Source organism: Bombina bombina, chromosome 11 (assembly GCF_027579735.1).
Source record: "Bombina bombina isolate aBomBom1 chromosome 11, aBomBom1.pri, whole genome shotgun sequence".
In the NCBI taxonomy this organism is placed as follows: Eukaryota; Metazoa; Chordata; class Amphibia; order Anura; family Bombinatoridae; genus Bombina; species Bombina bombina.
In genome coordinates this window covers 37,525,772-37,542,692 of record NC_069509.1, presented here as the reverse complement: position 1 = coordinate 37,542,692, position 16,921 = coordinate 37,525,772, and the positions used below count along the sequence as shown (strand labels likewise).

General features: G+C 42.5%; 1 protein-coding gene across 3 annotated transcripts in view; it reads left to right on the top strand.

Moving 5' to 3' along the window:
* The window catches only part of PPP4C (protein phosphatase 4 catalytic subunit), a 69,263-nt gene extending 54,256 nt beyond the window's left edge, over positions 1-15,007 (top strand). For all 3 annotated transcript variants that reach the window (XM_053694586.1, XM_053694587.1, XM_053694588.1), the window contains 6 exons: positions 11,451-11,501; positions 11,674-11,775; positions 11,991-12,164; positions 12,471-12,597; positions 12,844-13,033; positions 13,120-15,007. In XM_053694586.1, the coding sequence (XP_053550561.1) occupies positions 11,451-11,501; positions 11,674-11,775; positions 11,991-12,164; positions 12,471-12,597; positions 12,844-13,033; positions 13,120-13,249 (774 nt within the window). In that variant the 3' untranslated portion in view covers positions 13,250-15,007. The remainder of the gene's footprint in view (positions 1-11,450; positions 11,502-11,673; positions 11,776-11,990; positions 12,165-12,470; positions 12,598-12,843; positions 13,034-13,119) is intronic.
* The last annotated feature ends 1,914 nt before the right edge of the window (positions 15,008-16,921 follow it).

Genomic DNA, 16,921 nt, shown 5'->3' with positions numbered 1-16,921 from the left:
ATTCTCTTTGCATGTGTTAGTGATAGGAAGAGGTAAAGTGAGGTGTTAGTTTAGATTCTTCAATCAAGTGTAATGGTGCCAAAGTCTACTATTTTATATCGGAGCAGCCTCTGCAGTTATAGCTTTTCAGCTTTGGGAACTTGTGGGGTTTTGAACCCGCTGCGCCTCCCAATATGGTGCTGCTCTGAGGTGATGGTCTTAGAGAGCTTAACTAAGACCCTTCTTTCTTCACAGGACCTCAGGAGGAAGAGTGGACCTCGTGACACTGAGAGAATATTGTGCTGTTCCTCAGCATGGAGTTAAGGACAGTATTTGATTCTGGGACCATGCAGCATATCTCAGTCGACTGTAATCTGCCTTTTACATTGAACAGTATGTGGGTTCTCTTTAACAATGGAGAGCTTACATACTGCTTAACTTCCATACATTCTGGCACTTTGTTTTAGCCTAGAAGCGCTGGGACATTGCAGGGGTTACCTGTGTTATTGGGGCTTACTGTATTATGTTTATTAGTCAAGACACGGTAAATCCGTATATAGATGGCTGACGCAAGGGGTCCGGTTTTATTGCACTGTACTGCAAGGCTTAAAGGGACATAATACTCATATGCTAAATCACTTGAAACTAATGCAGTATAACTGTAAAAAGCTGACAGGGAACTATTACCTGAGCATCTCTATGTAAAAAAGAAGATATTTTACCTCACAATTTCCTCAGCTCAGCAGAGTAAGTTCTGTGTAAAAAGTTTTACTCAGCTGCAGGTGAAGAAAAAAAATAGGAAGAAATGAACAGCAGCCAATCGGCATCAACAGTGCTGAGGTCATGAACTATTTTACTGTGATCTCATGAGATTTCACTTAACTCTCATGAGATTTCATAGTAAACTTCCTTCAACTGAATAGGGAAATAAGATGAGTGCACAAGGCTCATCCCTTCGGCTGTCCCGGGACAGACATACTAATTTGCTGCTTAGAAGTCCTTTACAATGGGATGTGGCTACTGAGGAACTTTTGAGGTAAAATATATTTTTTCTTTTTTACATAGAGATGTTCAGGTGAGATTTTCTAGTCGGCTTTTAACAGCTATACTGCAGCACTTTCAAGTGTTTCAACATTTGGGTATTATGGCCCTTTAATGCTTGAAGTGTGGGTACAGGGTTCCGGTACATGGCGGTTCTGTCTTTTTTTCACCGGGGTTTGTGTTTTGTGTTTACGCCTACGAGGGGCGGGGCTTGATGTTGCACGCTTAGCCGCGCAGTTTCCTTTTGTCGGGGTTCCGGTTGCATCCTCATGGCTCCTAAGATTGCGTGTTGTGGCATATGAACTAGCGATCTTAGGGAAGTCGATTTTAGCAGTTGGTGACTGTCGTGTTTTTTTTGCACAATCTTATGTGAATGGTATCGTGAAGGAAGAGGAATATAAATTTATATCTACAAAATTTTCTCAGCACATTATTTATATAGGTCTTTTGTTACATTTTTTTCCCTTAAAGACACAGTAAAACAACATTTTTGTTTTTAAACTAAGTCTTACTGTTACATTAATTTCTCAATATTTGACCAAGTTTTTTGCTTTTGCATCTGTTATCATGGATGACCTTGAACAGCATACATGTCCCATGTGTTTAGATGCCATTGTGGAACCCCCGGTTACTCTTTGTGACACTTGTATTGAGAGAGCCTTACAATGTAAAGAGAAAATATTTTTTAATAAATATGTCTAAAGAATGTTCTCAGACCAATGAGATTCAGGGTATGCCACAACTTTCTCCCCAAGCGTCACAGCCTTTAATGACCGCTCAAATGACGCCATGTTCCTCAGCAGCGTCTGCTTCTTTCACTTTGCAGGATATGGCTGCAGTTATGTCGTCCACTCTCACAGAAGTTTTATCTAAGTTGCCAGTGTTACAGGGCAAAAGCAGCAGGTCAGAGACTCGTGGTTCCTGTGACTTCTGATGCTTTGATGGCTATCTCCGATGTACCCTCCCAGGGATCTGATTTGGGGGGTAGGGAGGCCCTCTCTGAAGGAGAACTGTCTGACTCAGGAAGTGCATTACCTCAGACAGATTCGAACGTCTTGTCCTTCAGATTTAAACAGGAACACCTCTGTCTGTTGCTGCGGGAGGTTTTGATGACTCTGGACGACTGTGACTCTATTGTGGTACCTCCAGAGAAGTTGTGTAAGATGGACAAGTACTTAGAGGTGCCTTCTTACTCTGATGTCTTTCCGGTTCCTAAGAGAATTTCGGAAATTGTTACACGGGAATGGGAAAGACCGGGTATCCCGATTTTCCCCTTCCCCTATTTTTAAGATGATGTACCCTATAGCTGACAACGTTCGGGACTCTTGGCAAACGATCCCTAAGGTGGAGGGAGCTACTTCTACCCTGGCTAAGCGTATGACTATCCCTATTGAGGACAGTTGTGCTTTCAAAGACCCTATGAATAAAAAGTTGGAGGGTCTTCTAAAAAAGCTATTTGTTCATCTAGGGTTTCTATTACAACAGACGGCCTGCATTGTACCAGTCACAACTGCGGCTGCCTTTTGGTTTGACGCCTGAGAAGAGTCTCTTAAGACTGAGACTTCTTTAGAGGAAATAATGGATAGAATTAAGGCCCTTAAGCTGGCTAATTCTTTTGTTACGATGCCGCTTTTCAGGTCGCCAAATTGGCGGCTAAGAATGCAGAATTTGCCATTCTAGCTCGCAGAGCCTTATTGTTAAAATTTTGGCCTGCGAATGTGTTCTCTAAATCCAAACTTTTGGCTATTCCTTTCAAGGGAAAGACCCTATTCCTGCCTGACTTGAAGGAGATCATTTCTGACATTACGGGAGGTAAGGGTCACCTCCTACCTCAGGATAAAACCCCTAAGAAGAGGGGTAGACAGAGTCATTTTCGTTCCTTTCGAAATTTCGAGGGAGTCCCCTCTTCCTCTTCCGCTAAACAGGAAAGGAATTTCTCCAACATAGGTGTGTCCGGTCCACGGCGTCATCCTTACTTGTGGGATATTCTCTTCCCCAACAGGAAATGGCAAAGAGCCCAGCAAAGCTGGTCACATGATCCCTCCTAGGCTCCGCCTACCTCAGTCATTCTCTTTGCCGTTGTACAGGCAACATCTCCACGGAGATGGCTTAGAGTTTTTTAGTGTTTAACTGTAGTTTTTATTATTCAATCAAGAGTTTGTTATTTTGAAATAGTGCTGGTATGTACTATTTACTCAGAAACAGAAAAGAGATGAAGATTTCTGTTTGTATGAGGAAAATGATTTTAGCAACCGTCACTAAAATCCATGGCTGTTCCACACAGGACTGTTGAGAGCAATTAACTTCAGTTGGGGGAACAGTGAGCAGTCTCTTGCTGCTTGAGGTATGACACATTCTAACAAGACGATGTAATGCTGGAAGCTGTCATTTTCCCTCTGGGATCCGGTAAGCCATGTTTATTACGATTGTAAATAAGGGCTTCAAAAAGGGCTTATTAAGACTGTAGACTTTTTTTGGGCTAAATCGATTGATTATTAACACATATTTAGCCTTGAGGAATCATTTTATCTGGGTATTTTGATATAATAATATCGGCAGGCACTGTTTTAGACACCTTATTCTTTAGGGGCTTTCCCAAAGCATAGGCAGAGCCTCATTTTCGCGCCGGTGTTGCGCACTTGTTTTTGAGAGGCATGGCATGCAGTCGCATGTGAGAGGAGCTCTGATACTTAGAAAAGACTTTCTGAAGGCGTCATTTGGTATCGTATTCCCCTTGGGGCTTGGTTGGGTCTCAGCAAAGCAGATACCAGGGACTGTAAAGGGGTTAAAGTTCAAAACGGCTCCGGTTCCGTTATTTTAAGGGTTAAAGCTTCCAAATTTGGTGTGCAATACTTTTAAGGCTTTAAGACACTGTGGTGAAAATTTGGTAAATTTTGAACAATTCCTTCATGTTTTTTCGCATTTGCAGTAATAAAGTGTGTTCAGTTTAAAATTTAAAGTGACAGTAACGGTTTTATTTTAAAACGTTTTTTGTACTTGTTATCAAGTTTATGCCTGTTTAACATGTCTGAACTACCAGATAGACTGTGTTCTGAATGTGGGGAAGAATTCCTATTCATTTAAATAAATGTGATTTATGTGACAATGACAATGATGCCCAAGATGATTCCTCAAGTGAGGGGAGTAAGCATGGTACTGCATCATTCCCTCCTTCGTCTACACGAGTCTTGCCCACTCAGGAGGCCCCTAGTACATCTAGCGCGCCAATACTCCTTACTATGCAACAATTAACGGCTGTAATGGATAATTCTGTCAAAAACATTTTAGCCAAAATGAACACTTATCAGCGTAAGCGCGACTGCTCTGTTTTAGATACTGAAGAGCATGACGACGCTGATATTAATATTTCTGAAGGGCCCCTAACTCAGTCTGATGGGGCCAGGGAGGTTTTGTCTGAGGGAGAAATTACTGATTCAGGGAACATTTCTCAACAAGCTGAACCTGATGTGATTGCATTTAAATTTAAGTTGGAACATCTCCGCATTCTGCTTAAGGAGGTATTATCCACTCTGGATGATTGTGACAAGTTGGTCATCCCAGAGAAACTATGTAAAATGGACAAGTTCCTAGAGGTGCCGGGGCTCCCAGAAGCTTTTCCTATACCCAAGCGGGTGGCGGACATTGTTAATAAAGAATGGGAAAGGCCCGGTATTCCTTTCGTCCCTCCCCCCATATTTAAAAAATTGTTTCCTATGGTCGACCCCAGAAAGGACTTATGGCAGACAGTCCCCAAGGTCGAGGGAGCGGTTTCCACTTTAAACAAACGCACCACTATACCCATAGAGGATAGTTGTGCTTTCAAAGATCCTATGGATAAAAAATTAGAAGGTTTGCTTAAAAAGATGTTTGTTCAGCAGGGTTACCTTCTACAACCAATTTCATGCATTGTCCCTGTCGCTACAGCCGCATGTTTCTGGTTCGATGAGCTGATAAAGGCGGTCGACAGTGATTCTCCTCCTTATGAGGAGATTATGGACAGAATCAATGCTCTCAAATTGGCTAATTCTTTCACCCTAGACGCCACTTTGCAATTGGCTAGGTTAGCGGCTAAGAATTCTGGGTTTGCTATTGTGGCGCGCAGAGCGCTTTGGTTGAAATCTTGGTCGGCCTGATGCGTCTTCCAAGAACAAGCTACTTAACATTCCTTTCAAGGGGAAAACGCTGTTTGGCCCTGACTTGAAAGAGATTATCTCGGATATCACTGGGGGTAAGGGCCACGCCCTTCCTCAGGATCGGCCTTTCAAGGCAAAAAATAAACCTAATTTTCGTCCCTTTCGTAGAAACGGACCAGCCCAAAGTGCTACGTCCTCTAAGCAAGAGGGTAATACTTCTCAAGCCAAGCCAGCTTGGAGACCAATGCAAGGCTGGAACAAGGGAAAGCAGGCCAAGAAACCTGCCACTGCTACCAAGACAGCATGAAATGTTGGCCCCCGATCCGGGACCGGATCTGGTGGGGGGCAGACTCTCTCTCTTCGCTCAGGCTTGGGCAAGAGATGTTCTGGATCCTTGGGCGCTAGAAATAGTCTCCCAAGGTTATCTTCTGGAATTCAAGGGACTTCCCCCAAGGGGGAGGTTCCACAGGTCTCAGTTGTCTTCAGACCACATAAAAAGACAGGCATTCTTACATTGTGTAGAAGACCTGTTAAAAATGGGAGTGATTCATCCCGTTCCATTAAGAGAACAAGGGATGGGGTTCTACTCCAATCTGTTTATAGTTCCCAAAAAAGAGGGAACGTTCAGACCAATCTTAGATCTCAAGATCTTAAACAAGTTTCTCAAGGTTCCATCGTTCAAGATGGAAACCATTCGAACTATTCTTCCTTCCATCCAGGAAGGTCAATTCATGACCACGGTGGATTTAAAGGATGCGTATCTACATATTCCTATCCACAAGGAACATCATCGGTTCCTGAGGTTCGCATTCCTGGACAAACATTACCAGTTCGTGGCGCTTCCTTTCGGATTAGCCACTGCTCCAAGGATTTTCACAAAGGTACTAGGGTCCCTTCTAGCTGTGCTAAGACCAAGGGGCATTGCTGTAGTACCTTACTTGGACGACATTCTGATTCAAGCGTCGTCCCTTCCTCAAGCAAAGGCTCACACGGACATTGTCCTGGCCTTTCTCAGATCTCACGGATGGAAAGTGAACGTGGAAAAGAGTTCTCTATCTCCGTCAACAAGGGTTCCCTTCTTGGGAACAATAATAGACTCCTTAGAAATGAGGATTTTTCTGACAGAGGCCAGAAAAACAAAACTTCTAGACTCTTGTCGGATACTCCATTCCGTTCCTCTTCCTTCCATAGCTCAGTGCATGGAAGTGATCGGGTTGATGGTAGCGGCAATGGACATAGTTCCTTTTGCACGCATTCATCTAAGACCATTACAACTGTGCATGCTCAGTCAGTGGAATGGGGACTATACAGACTTGTCTCCGAAGATACAAGTAAATCAGAGGACCAGAGACTCACTCCGTTGGTGGCTGTCCCTGGACAACCTGTCACGAGGGATGACATTCCGCAGACCAGAGTGGGTCATTGTCACGACCGACGCCAGTCTGATGGGCTGGGGCGCGGTCTGGGGATCCCTGAAAGCTCAGGGTCTTTGGTCTCGGGAAGAATCTCTTCTACCGATAAATATTCTGGAACTGAGAGCGATATTCAATGCTCTCAAGGCTTGGCCTCAGCTTGCGAGGGCCAAGTTCATACGGTTTCAATCAGACAACATGACAACTGTTGCGTACATCAACCATCAGGGGGGAACAAGGAGTTCCCTGGCGATGGAAGAAGTGACCAAAATCATTCTATGGGCGGAGTCTCACTCCTGCCACCTGTCTGCTATCCACATCCCAGGAGTGGAAAATTGGGAAGCGGATTTTCTGAGTCGTCAGACATTGCATCCGGGGGAGTGGGAACTCCATCCGGAAATCTTTGCCCAAGTCACTCAGCTGTGGGGCATTCCAGACATGGATCTGATGGCCTCTCGTCAGAACTTCAAAGTTCCTTGCTACGGGTCCAGATCCAGGGATCCCAAGGCGGCTCTAGTGGATGCACTAGTAGCACCTTGGACCTTCAAACTAGCTTATGTGTTCCCGCCGTTTCCTCTCATCCCCAGGCTGGTAGCCAGGATCAATCAGGAGAGGGCGTCGGTGATCTTGATAGCTCCTGCGTGGCCACGCAGGACTTGGTACGCAGATCTGGTGAATATGTCATCGGCTCCTCCTTGGAAGCTACCTTTGAGACGAGACCTTCTTGTTCAGGGTCCGTTCGAACATCCGAATCTGGTTTCACTCCAGCTGACTGCTTGGAGATTGAACGCTTGATCTTATCGAAGCGAGGATTCTCAGATTCTGTTATCGATACTCTTGTTCAGGCCAGAAAGCCTGTAACTAGAAAGATTTACCACAAAATTTGGAAAAAATATATCTGTTGGTGTGAATCTAAAGGATTCCCTTGGGACAAGGTTAAGATTCCTAGGATTCTATCCTTCCTTCAAGAAGGATTGGAAAAAGGATTATCTGCAAGTTCCCTGAAGGGACAGATTTCTGCCTTGTCTGTGTTACTTCACAAAAAGCTGGCCGCTGTGCCAGATGTTCAAGCCTTTGTTCAGGCTCTGGTTAGAATTAAGCCTGTTTACAAACCTTTGACTCCTCCTTGGAGTCTCAATTTAGTTCTTTCAGTTCTTCAGGGGGTTCCGTTTGAACCCTTGCATTCCGTTGATATTAAGTTATTATCTTGGAAAGTTTTGTTTTTAGTTGTAATTTCTTCTGCTAGAAGAGTTTCAGAATTATCTGCTCTGCAGTGTTCTCCTCCTTATCTGGTGTTCCATGCAGATAAGGTGGTTTTACGTACTAAACCTGGTTTTCTTCCAAAAGTTGTTTCTAACAAAAACATTAACCAGGAGATTATCGTACCTTCTCTGTGTCCGAAACCAGTTTCAAAGAAGGAACGTTTGTTGCACAATTTGGATGTTGTTCGCGCTCTAAAATTCTATGTTTTAGACAAACATCTTCCTTGTTTGTTGTTTATTCTGGTAAAAGGAGAGGTCAAAAAGCAACTTCTACCTCTCTCTCTTTTTGGATTAAAAGCATCATCAGATTGGCTTACGAGACTGCCGGACGGCAGCCTCCCGAAAGAATCACAGCTCATTCCACTAGGGCTGTGGCTTCCACATGGGCCTTCAAGAACGAGGCTTCTGTTGATCAGATATGTAGGGCAGCGACTTGGTCTTCACTGCACACTTTTACCAAATTTTACAAGTTTGATACTTTTGCTTCTTCTGAGGCTATTTTTGGGAGAAAGGTTTTGCAAGCCGTGGTGCCTTCCATTTAGGTGACCTGATTTGCTCCCTCCCTTCATCCGTGTCCTAAAGCTTTGGTATTGGTTCCCACAAGTAAGGATGACGCCGTGGACCGGACACACCTATGTTGGAGAAAACAGAATTTATGTTTACCTGATAAATTACTTTCTCCAACGGTGTGTCCGGTCCACGGCCCGCCCTGGTTTTTTTTAATCAGGTCTGATAATTTATTTTCTTTAACTACAGTCACCACGGTACCATATGGTTTCTCCTATGCAAATATTCCTCCTTAACGTCGGTCGAATGACTGGGGTAGGCGGAGCCTAGGAGGGATCATGTGACCAGCTTTGCTGGGCTCTTTGCCATTTCCTGTTGGGGAAGAGAATATCCCACAAGTAAGGATGACGCCGTGGACCGGACACACCGTTGGAGAAAGTAATTTATCAGGTAAACATAAATTCTGTTTTTGCACAAGCCAAGTCTTTCTGGAGACCCAACCAGGCTGGGAACAAGGGTAACAACCCAAGAAGCCCGCTGCTGCTCCCAAGACGGCATGAAGGGGCGGCCCCCGACCCGGGACCGGATCTAGTAGGGGGCAGACTTTCTCTCTTTGTCCAGGCTTGGATAAGAGATGTTCAGGATCCCTGGACACTAGACATTGTGTCTCAAGGGTATCAGTTGGAGTTCAAAAATTCCTTCCCAAGGGGAAGGTTTCTTCTTTCACGATTGTCTGTAGACCAGATAAAAAGACAAGCGTTCTTACGTTGTGTAAAAGACCTCTCCTCTATGGGAGTAATTTGTCCCGTTCCAAAACGGGAACAGGGGTAGGGATTTTACTCAAACCTTTTCGTGGTTCTCAAAAAAGAGGGAACTTTCCGACCCATTTTAGATCTCAAGAGTCTAAACAAGTTCCTCAGAGTCCCATCCTTCAAGATGGAAACGATTCGGACAATTCTTCAATTGGTCCAGGAGGGTCAATATATGACTAAAGTGGACTTAAAGGATGCATATCTTCATATTCCTATCCACAAAGATCATCACCAGTTCCTGAGGTTTGCCTTCCTGGACAAACATTTTCAGTTTGTGGCTCTTCCTTTCGGGCTGGCCACGGCACCCAGGATCTTCACGAAGGTTCTAGGGTCTCTGCTAGCGGTTCTCAGACCGCGGGGCATTGCAGTGGCGCCTTATCTGGACGATATTCTGATCCAGGCGTCTTATCAACTGACAATGTCTCATACCGACATGGTTCTGTCCTTTTCTAAGGACTCAGGAACAGGGGAGGGCTTCAGTGATTCTCATCGCTCCTGCGTGGCCTCGCAGGACTTGGTATGCCGACCTGGTGGACATGTCATGTCTGCCAATGTGGAAGCTTCCATTGAGGCAGGACCTTCTCATTCAGGGACCCTTCCATCATCCAAATCTAATTTCTCTGCAGCTGACTGCTTGGAGATTGAATGCTTTATTTTATCTAAGCGAGGGTTCTCTGATTCGGTTATTTATACCTTGATTCAGGCACGTAAGCCTTTTACTAAAAAGATTTACCATAAGATATGGCATAAATATCTTTATTGGTGCGAATCCAATGGCTACTCATGGAGTAGGGTTAGGATTCCCAGATTTTATCTTTTCTCCAAGGAGGATTGGAGAAAGGGTTGTCAGCAAGTTCCTTAAATGGACAGATTTCTGCTTTGTCTATTTTGCTACACAAGCGTCTGGCAGATGTTCCAGACGTTCAATCTTTTTGTCAAGCCCTGACCAGAATCCGGCCTGTGTTTAGACCAATTGTTCCTCCTTGGAGTTTGAATTTAGTTCTTAATGTTCTTCAAGGGGTTCCGTTTGAACCCATGCATTCCATAGATATTACGTTATTTTGGAAAGTTTTATTTTTGTTTGCTATTTCTTCTGCTCGCAGAGTTTCTGAGCTTTCGGCATTACAATGTGATTCTCCTTATCTTATTTTCCATTCTGATAAGGTGGTGTTACGTACCAAACCTGGTTTTCTTCCTAAGGTTGTTTCTAACAAAAATATTAATCAGGAAATTGTTGTTCCTTCCTTGTGTCCTAATCCCTCTTCTAAGAAGTAGTGTCTGTTACATAAAGTGGACATAGTCCGTGCCTTAAAGTTCTACTTGCAGGCGACTAAGGATTCATTATTTGTTTTTTTTTTCTGAGAAACGATGGAGTCAGAAAGCTACGGCTACCTCTTTCTTTGAAGAATGTCATCCATGTTGCATATGAGGCTGCTGGACAGCAGCCTCCAGAACGAATTACGGCCCATTCTACTAGAGCAGTGGCTTCCTCATGGGCATTTAAAAATGATGCTTCTGTTGAACAGATTTGCAAGGCTGCAACTTGGTCGTCTCTTCACACTTTTTCCAAATTTTCCAAATTTGATACTTTTGCCTCGTCTGAGGCTTTTTTTGGGAGAAAGGTTCTTCAAGCAGTGGTGCCTTCCGTTTAGGTTCCTATCTTGTCCCTCCCTTTCATCTGTGTCCTATAGCTTTGGTATTGTATCCCATAAGTAAGGATGAAATCCGTGGACTCGTCCTATCTTGTAAAAGAAAAGTAAATTTATGCTTACCTGATAAATTAATTTCTTTTACGATATGACGAGTCCACGGCCCATCCTGTCGTTTTCTAAGAAAAGTTTTTTATTTTTGTTAAATTTCAGTCACCTCTACTCCTTGGCTTTTCCTTTCTCTTCCTAACTTTGGTCGAATGGCTGGGTTGGGGGGGGAAGGGAGGAGCTATTTATGCAGCTCTGCTGTGGAGCTCTTTGCCTCCTCCTGCTGACCAGGAGGCGATATCCCATAAGGACTCGTCATATTGTAAAATAAATAAATTTATCAGGTAAGCATAAATTTCCTTTTTTTAACCCTGCCCCGCTAGCCTTTCCCTGTCTGTAAAGCTGGGATTCCTGAATGTAAGACATTGTTGTAAACAATGCACTGTTTTATTACATTTTTACCGTTTTATTATTGTGTGATGTTAGACCAAGAGCAAAGGAAACGCATTTATTCAAGAGACATCTTTATCATCTGCTGGAAAGCACTATTTATTTTACTTATACAGACTGTCTACAGTATATGTCTACTAATGCATCTTTTAAACAGGTGTGTGGTGATATCCATGGGCAGTTTTATGACCTCAAGGAACTATTCAGGGTGAGTTAAACCTCCGCCCCCCAAATCTGCCTATAAGTTATCCATGTTGTCATTTTTGGTTTAAAACACAAACCGTATCTATCAAAGCAGCTGCACCCACTTGCCCAAGGCTTCTAGATATCTTGTTGTTCTCATCCTGCTGCTTGTGGGGTTTTGTTTTGTTTTTTTTTAGGTGGGTGGTGATGTCCCGGAGACAAATTACTTGTTCATGGGCGACTTTGTAGATCGTGGGTTTTACAGTGTTGAAACATTCCTACTACTCCTTGCATTGAAGGTAGGTGTTGCAAAGCCAATAGCAGATTATAAATTATTAAACCATATTCTCACATCTTACTATACTTACTAAATGCTTATGCCACACAATCTTTCGAGTTCCTGTTAGAAACCTGCATGATTGTGCCCATAACTGCCGATCTCATTTTGTATTAAAATGTATAATTAGCTGCTTTGTTTCATTAACGGGCATTTTATTTTAATCTTATGATGCAGGTCCGCTATCCAGACAGGATCACTCTGATACGCGGAAATCACGAAAGCCGTCAGATTACACAGGTGTATGGTTTCTATGACGAGTGTCTTCGCAAGTATGGCTCAGTCACAGTCTGGCGATACTGTACAGAGATCTTTGACTACCTCAGCCTGTCTGCCATCATTGACGGCAAGGTACGTGCATTGAAAGGAAACTAGAGATTGCACTCGGCAACCAAAGGAAAAAAAAAACAGAAAAGTTTTATATGTAAAGACATTTTTTTTTTTGAATGCTATGTCCCTTTATATTGAGCTGGGGAGAAAAGCTTTAGATGTAAATGAACTTTATATAATTTGACACTTTTTTTTTTTTTTAGACAGTTTATATTGGGTTATTACACTCCTGTGTTGTGGTTTTACTATGTCACTCTGATGGGTTAAAATTTAAGTCATCCTGTTTGAATCGAGAATATTCATATGCCCTTATAATTTGTCCCCCAGATCTTTTGTGTACATGGTGGTCTTTCTCCCTCCATCCAAACCTTGGATCAGATACGGACGATAGATCGCAAGCAAGAAGTGCCTCATGATGGTCCTATGTGTGACCTGCTATGGTCTGATCCAGAAGGTAGTCTTGTTTCCCTGTCCTTCTGCCTGTGCACACTCATTCTGAACCCTGCACACCTGAACCCCCTTAAAAACTTATAATCTAACACTTTAGATTGTAATAGTCTTCAGTAACATCCATAAATTCACTAAACCGCTTCAATACCTAACCCATTTACAGACTTATTCTATTCAGAGTATCCTTTCTATAGCAAGTATTTTCTGCTGAACTGTAGAGGTGATGTGCTGGTGTTTTGTATCTCCATAGACACAACAGGATGGGGTGTGAGTCCGCGAGGTGCCGGGTACCTTTTTGGCAGCGATGTGGTGGCTCAGTTTAATGCAGCGAACAACATTGACATGATCTGTCGAGCACACCAGCTGGTCATGGAGGGCTACAAGTGGCACTTTAATGAAACAGTCTTAACCGTGTGGTCTGCGCCAAACTACTGTTATAGGTAAAGACCTGTCTTTACTTTGACTTCTCTACACAGTACTTCCTGCAAATCCCTTTGACACTTTTTTTTTTTTTTTTTTTTCTCAGATGCGGGAATGTAGCTGCTATCTTGGAGCTGGATGAGCACCTACAAAAAGAATTTATTATTTTTGAAGCAGCCCCTCAGGAGACCAGAGGGATACCCTCCAAAAAGCCTGTTGCGGATTATTTCCTGTGAGCTGCCCCTTCAACCATGTGGCATTTTCCACTGTCGCCTCCTGGTTTTTGTGTGTTTTTTTTTTTTTTTTTATTCCCCCTCCCCCGACACCACCACCAGGAAACAGGGCCAGCACAGTATTTTTATTTTTTTATTAAAAGGAGACAATTGTGAAGCATCCAGTCCGTCTGCCTGCAGAGTGTCTCTGTACCTCGCTCTTTCAGTGTTTGCCTTCAGTGGAACCATGTGCAAAGAATAGAAAGACCTGGAGGGGTGATACTCTGCAGCCTTGCTAACTGTGCAGGCTCAATAGCTAGTGGGGGAGGGGGGCGACCAAAATTCCTAAAGGGGTAGATCTGCATATGAGACAGGGGTTATCCTTTTGCTCTGCATTTTTTTTTTCTATGAAGGTTACAAGAGCAATGCTCTGTAGACCTTACTGGCAGGGAAGAAGGGGGTAATTTGGATAGTGTTTCAGGAAACCAAAATAATTTTACTTGGATATATTTAGGAGTTCAGCATTTTGATTTTTATAAGATTCCTAAAAGCCAGATTCATTCCTTTTTGCCCACTGAGTCCCAAACATCCTGTGATCAGCGCTTAGATTATTCATGTGCTATTTCGTCTGGGTTGTGTGCCTTAGTGCAGCCGCTCAAAAGTGGTACCAGGTGTAAAAAAAACAATGTGAAACCCAAAACCACAAGCTTAAACCTATTCTCTTTTAAGTAATATCTTTACTTCTGAATGGATTTCATAAATGAAACTGTCTTTAGTACTGAATTGGTGGGGTGGGGGGTTTGGACAAATCTGTCATTGAGGGATCCAAGCTGCAACCTGTATGATGTAAATTGTAAGTGGTTAATCCCTGCAGTGATGAGCAGGTCTGAATCTATACATTTCCTTTTAAGTACTGTAGTATTGGCTATCCCCATAAGTGCTTCATGTGCTCAATAAACTGCAAAGGGGGGGCCCTAAGCTTGTACTTGGTATGACACACAGTGGTTATAGCCTGGGCTGCCATAGAGCGTTAGAAGTTCTCTGGTAGCCAAAGGGTTAAACTCTGATATGTGACTTTAAAGAGACATTAATCTCCACAAAATTTTGCATAATACATAAAGTGGAGAATTTTAAACATGGTTAATATCTTTTTCACAAATAAATGACATAAAAGCTTTTTAAGCTAAAATTAATACAGATGTGTCAGTTGTGTGCATCCTAATAAAGCTTATGTATATTTTCAACTGCTTATTGTATCAACCAACGGTAGAATCTCTCAGCCAATGAGCTCTAATACTGCTGTATTAGTTTAAATTTAAACCACTTTTACGTAACATTTGAGGAAGAAACCACCATGCTTTAGATGTTGCAGTTTCACATTGAGTACAATATTCTCTTTGCTATTTAAAAATGCAGAAGATGGGTCTAAGCTGAGTGAACGTTATCGTATTCCTATTTTGCAAGCCGTTATCTGCTACGGTCCTTCTTATCCATATGTTGATCAGGCTGATTTTAAAGCACAGATGATTTTGTCACTGTTTCGGATATTCATATAACAAATTCTGTTTATGGCCATAGACCTTGAGGGGGTGATAACTTTTTTAAAAATAATAAATCTAAATCTTACACGTTATTTCAGCCATATCCCCATCTTTACATCAGAAGGTTTTCACCTCTTGCCAGTCAGTTTTTATTTTGTTTTTTTAATTTTACTTTTTTTGGTAGATACATCTAAAGAAATCTGCTAATAAAACAAGAAAAATAAAAAAACGTAAAAAAAAATATTGTGTTTATTTCTTCAAACTTCCCCAAAATTAATGTTACTTGCAAAAACCACTAATGTGCATGAGTGGGCTTTTAAATCTATGGCTGCCATCAAGTGTTGCTCATGCACATGTATAGCATTCTTGCAAAACTGCTGCAACATAGTGCTCCAGACACGTGCATGCGGCTAAGCTTACAGCCCTGCTTTTTAACAAAAGATACAAATGTTAATAGAAGTAAAGTAGAAATTGTGTAAAATTGCATGCTTTGTCTTAATGAGAAACATTTTGGCTTTAATGTCCCTTTAACAGACGGTACTTATTAAAGTACAAAACATTTTCCCTTGATACAAGAAACTTTTCCAAGAAGTACATTTGTTTAGTATCTCCTTTTTAGATGCAGCAAAGGTAAGTGTCTTAACCTTAATTTATATTACACATTTCAGTGAGCTAAAATATTTATTACTGTTTAGTACTAAAACCTGTAACTTAATACTAAACTCAGTCAGGGAGTGGGGGAGCCCAACTGCATAAAACTTTTTTAAGGGAGAGAGGGATTGAGTGGAAAGCTACACTATGGCTGAAAGGGGAGCGGGTAGGGGGCACCACTACGCCACAGAAAAATAAATAAAAACATAATATAAACTGGGTACTAACACAGCTGCCAGTACCTAAGATGGCACCATCTAGTGGGAGGGTTAAACTGCTGTTTGTGCAGGGGAGCATGGAGGGTTGAGGAGGAATCGCTACACTGCCGAAAAAAAGCCCTAAATGGCATAGTGGCAAGGCTGTCTGCCACTGCCTAAGGTGGCCACCACTTGTGGGGTTCACAACACTGTATAAAAATAAAGTTTGGGAGTGGGAGGGTATTCCCTAGAGACGTACATTTGTCAGTTTTGTTAATGCTGAATGCGGAAGAGGCTGCTTGCGGTATTTGTCTCTTTTTAGAGCCAAATCTCATCTTGTGTAGGTGAAACACACGAAGATCTAGATTTGCACAGATCTTCGTGCATTTTACTTCCGCTAGAAGATATTCGTCTCAGAAGAACCGAATACCGCAAGTAGTCTCTTCCGCATTCGTCAGTGAACAAAATTGCCAAATACACATCTAGTAATCTCTACTCAGCAACAATTTTCTTTGCAAGCTGATTTGCCACTTTACTGCTAGGACATTCAAGTAATGTGCACAGCTGCAATTAGTTGCCAAAAAGCAATGGCAAAGCCTTGCATGCCTATTTCTTAACAAAGGGGATCACAGAGAAACTTTAACAACCATTTGTCATATGACGGCAGTAGTTATGTGTAAATTTCATTGAGAGATACAAAGTTTGTGGAACGGTTAGCGATTATTATTATTTTATTATTGTATCTGGTAGCCAAATAGTCACATCAAAAATACAATAAATGGGCCTAGATCAATACCATAGGTAAATCAAAAACTATATTTCTTTTTAAAGACACGATGAATCCACGGATTTCATCCTTGTGGGATTAAGTCTCCTGGTCAGCAGGAGGAGGCAAAGAGCACCACAGCAGAGCTTTATATATAGCTCCTCCCTTCCCTCCCACTCCAGTCATTCTCTTTGCCTACGTTAGTGATGGGAAGAGGTAAAGTGAGGTGTTAGATTAGATTCTTCAAGTAAGAGTTAATTATTTTTAAAGTAGTGCCAGGCTTTAGAGCAATGGGAACTGGTGAGACATAATTCTCACTGCGCCTCCCATACTGTGATGCTGCCCTTCTTATGATGGCCTAAGCAAGAATTAACTCAGGCCCTATCTTTTTCCACAGGGCTATAGGAGGGAAAGGACCTCTTAAACCCGTTGGAGCTGTCCTGCTGTCGGACAGCATCAAGGGAAGTGCAGGACTCTGCACTTAAAGGGCCACTGTAAGTAAATATTTTCTATGCCTGTTACTAACTAACTACCCCAAATA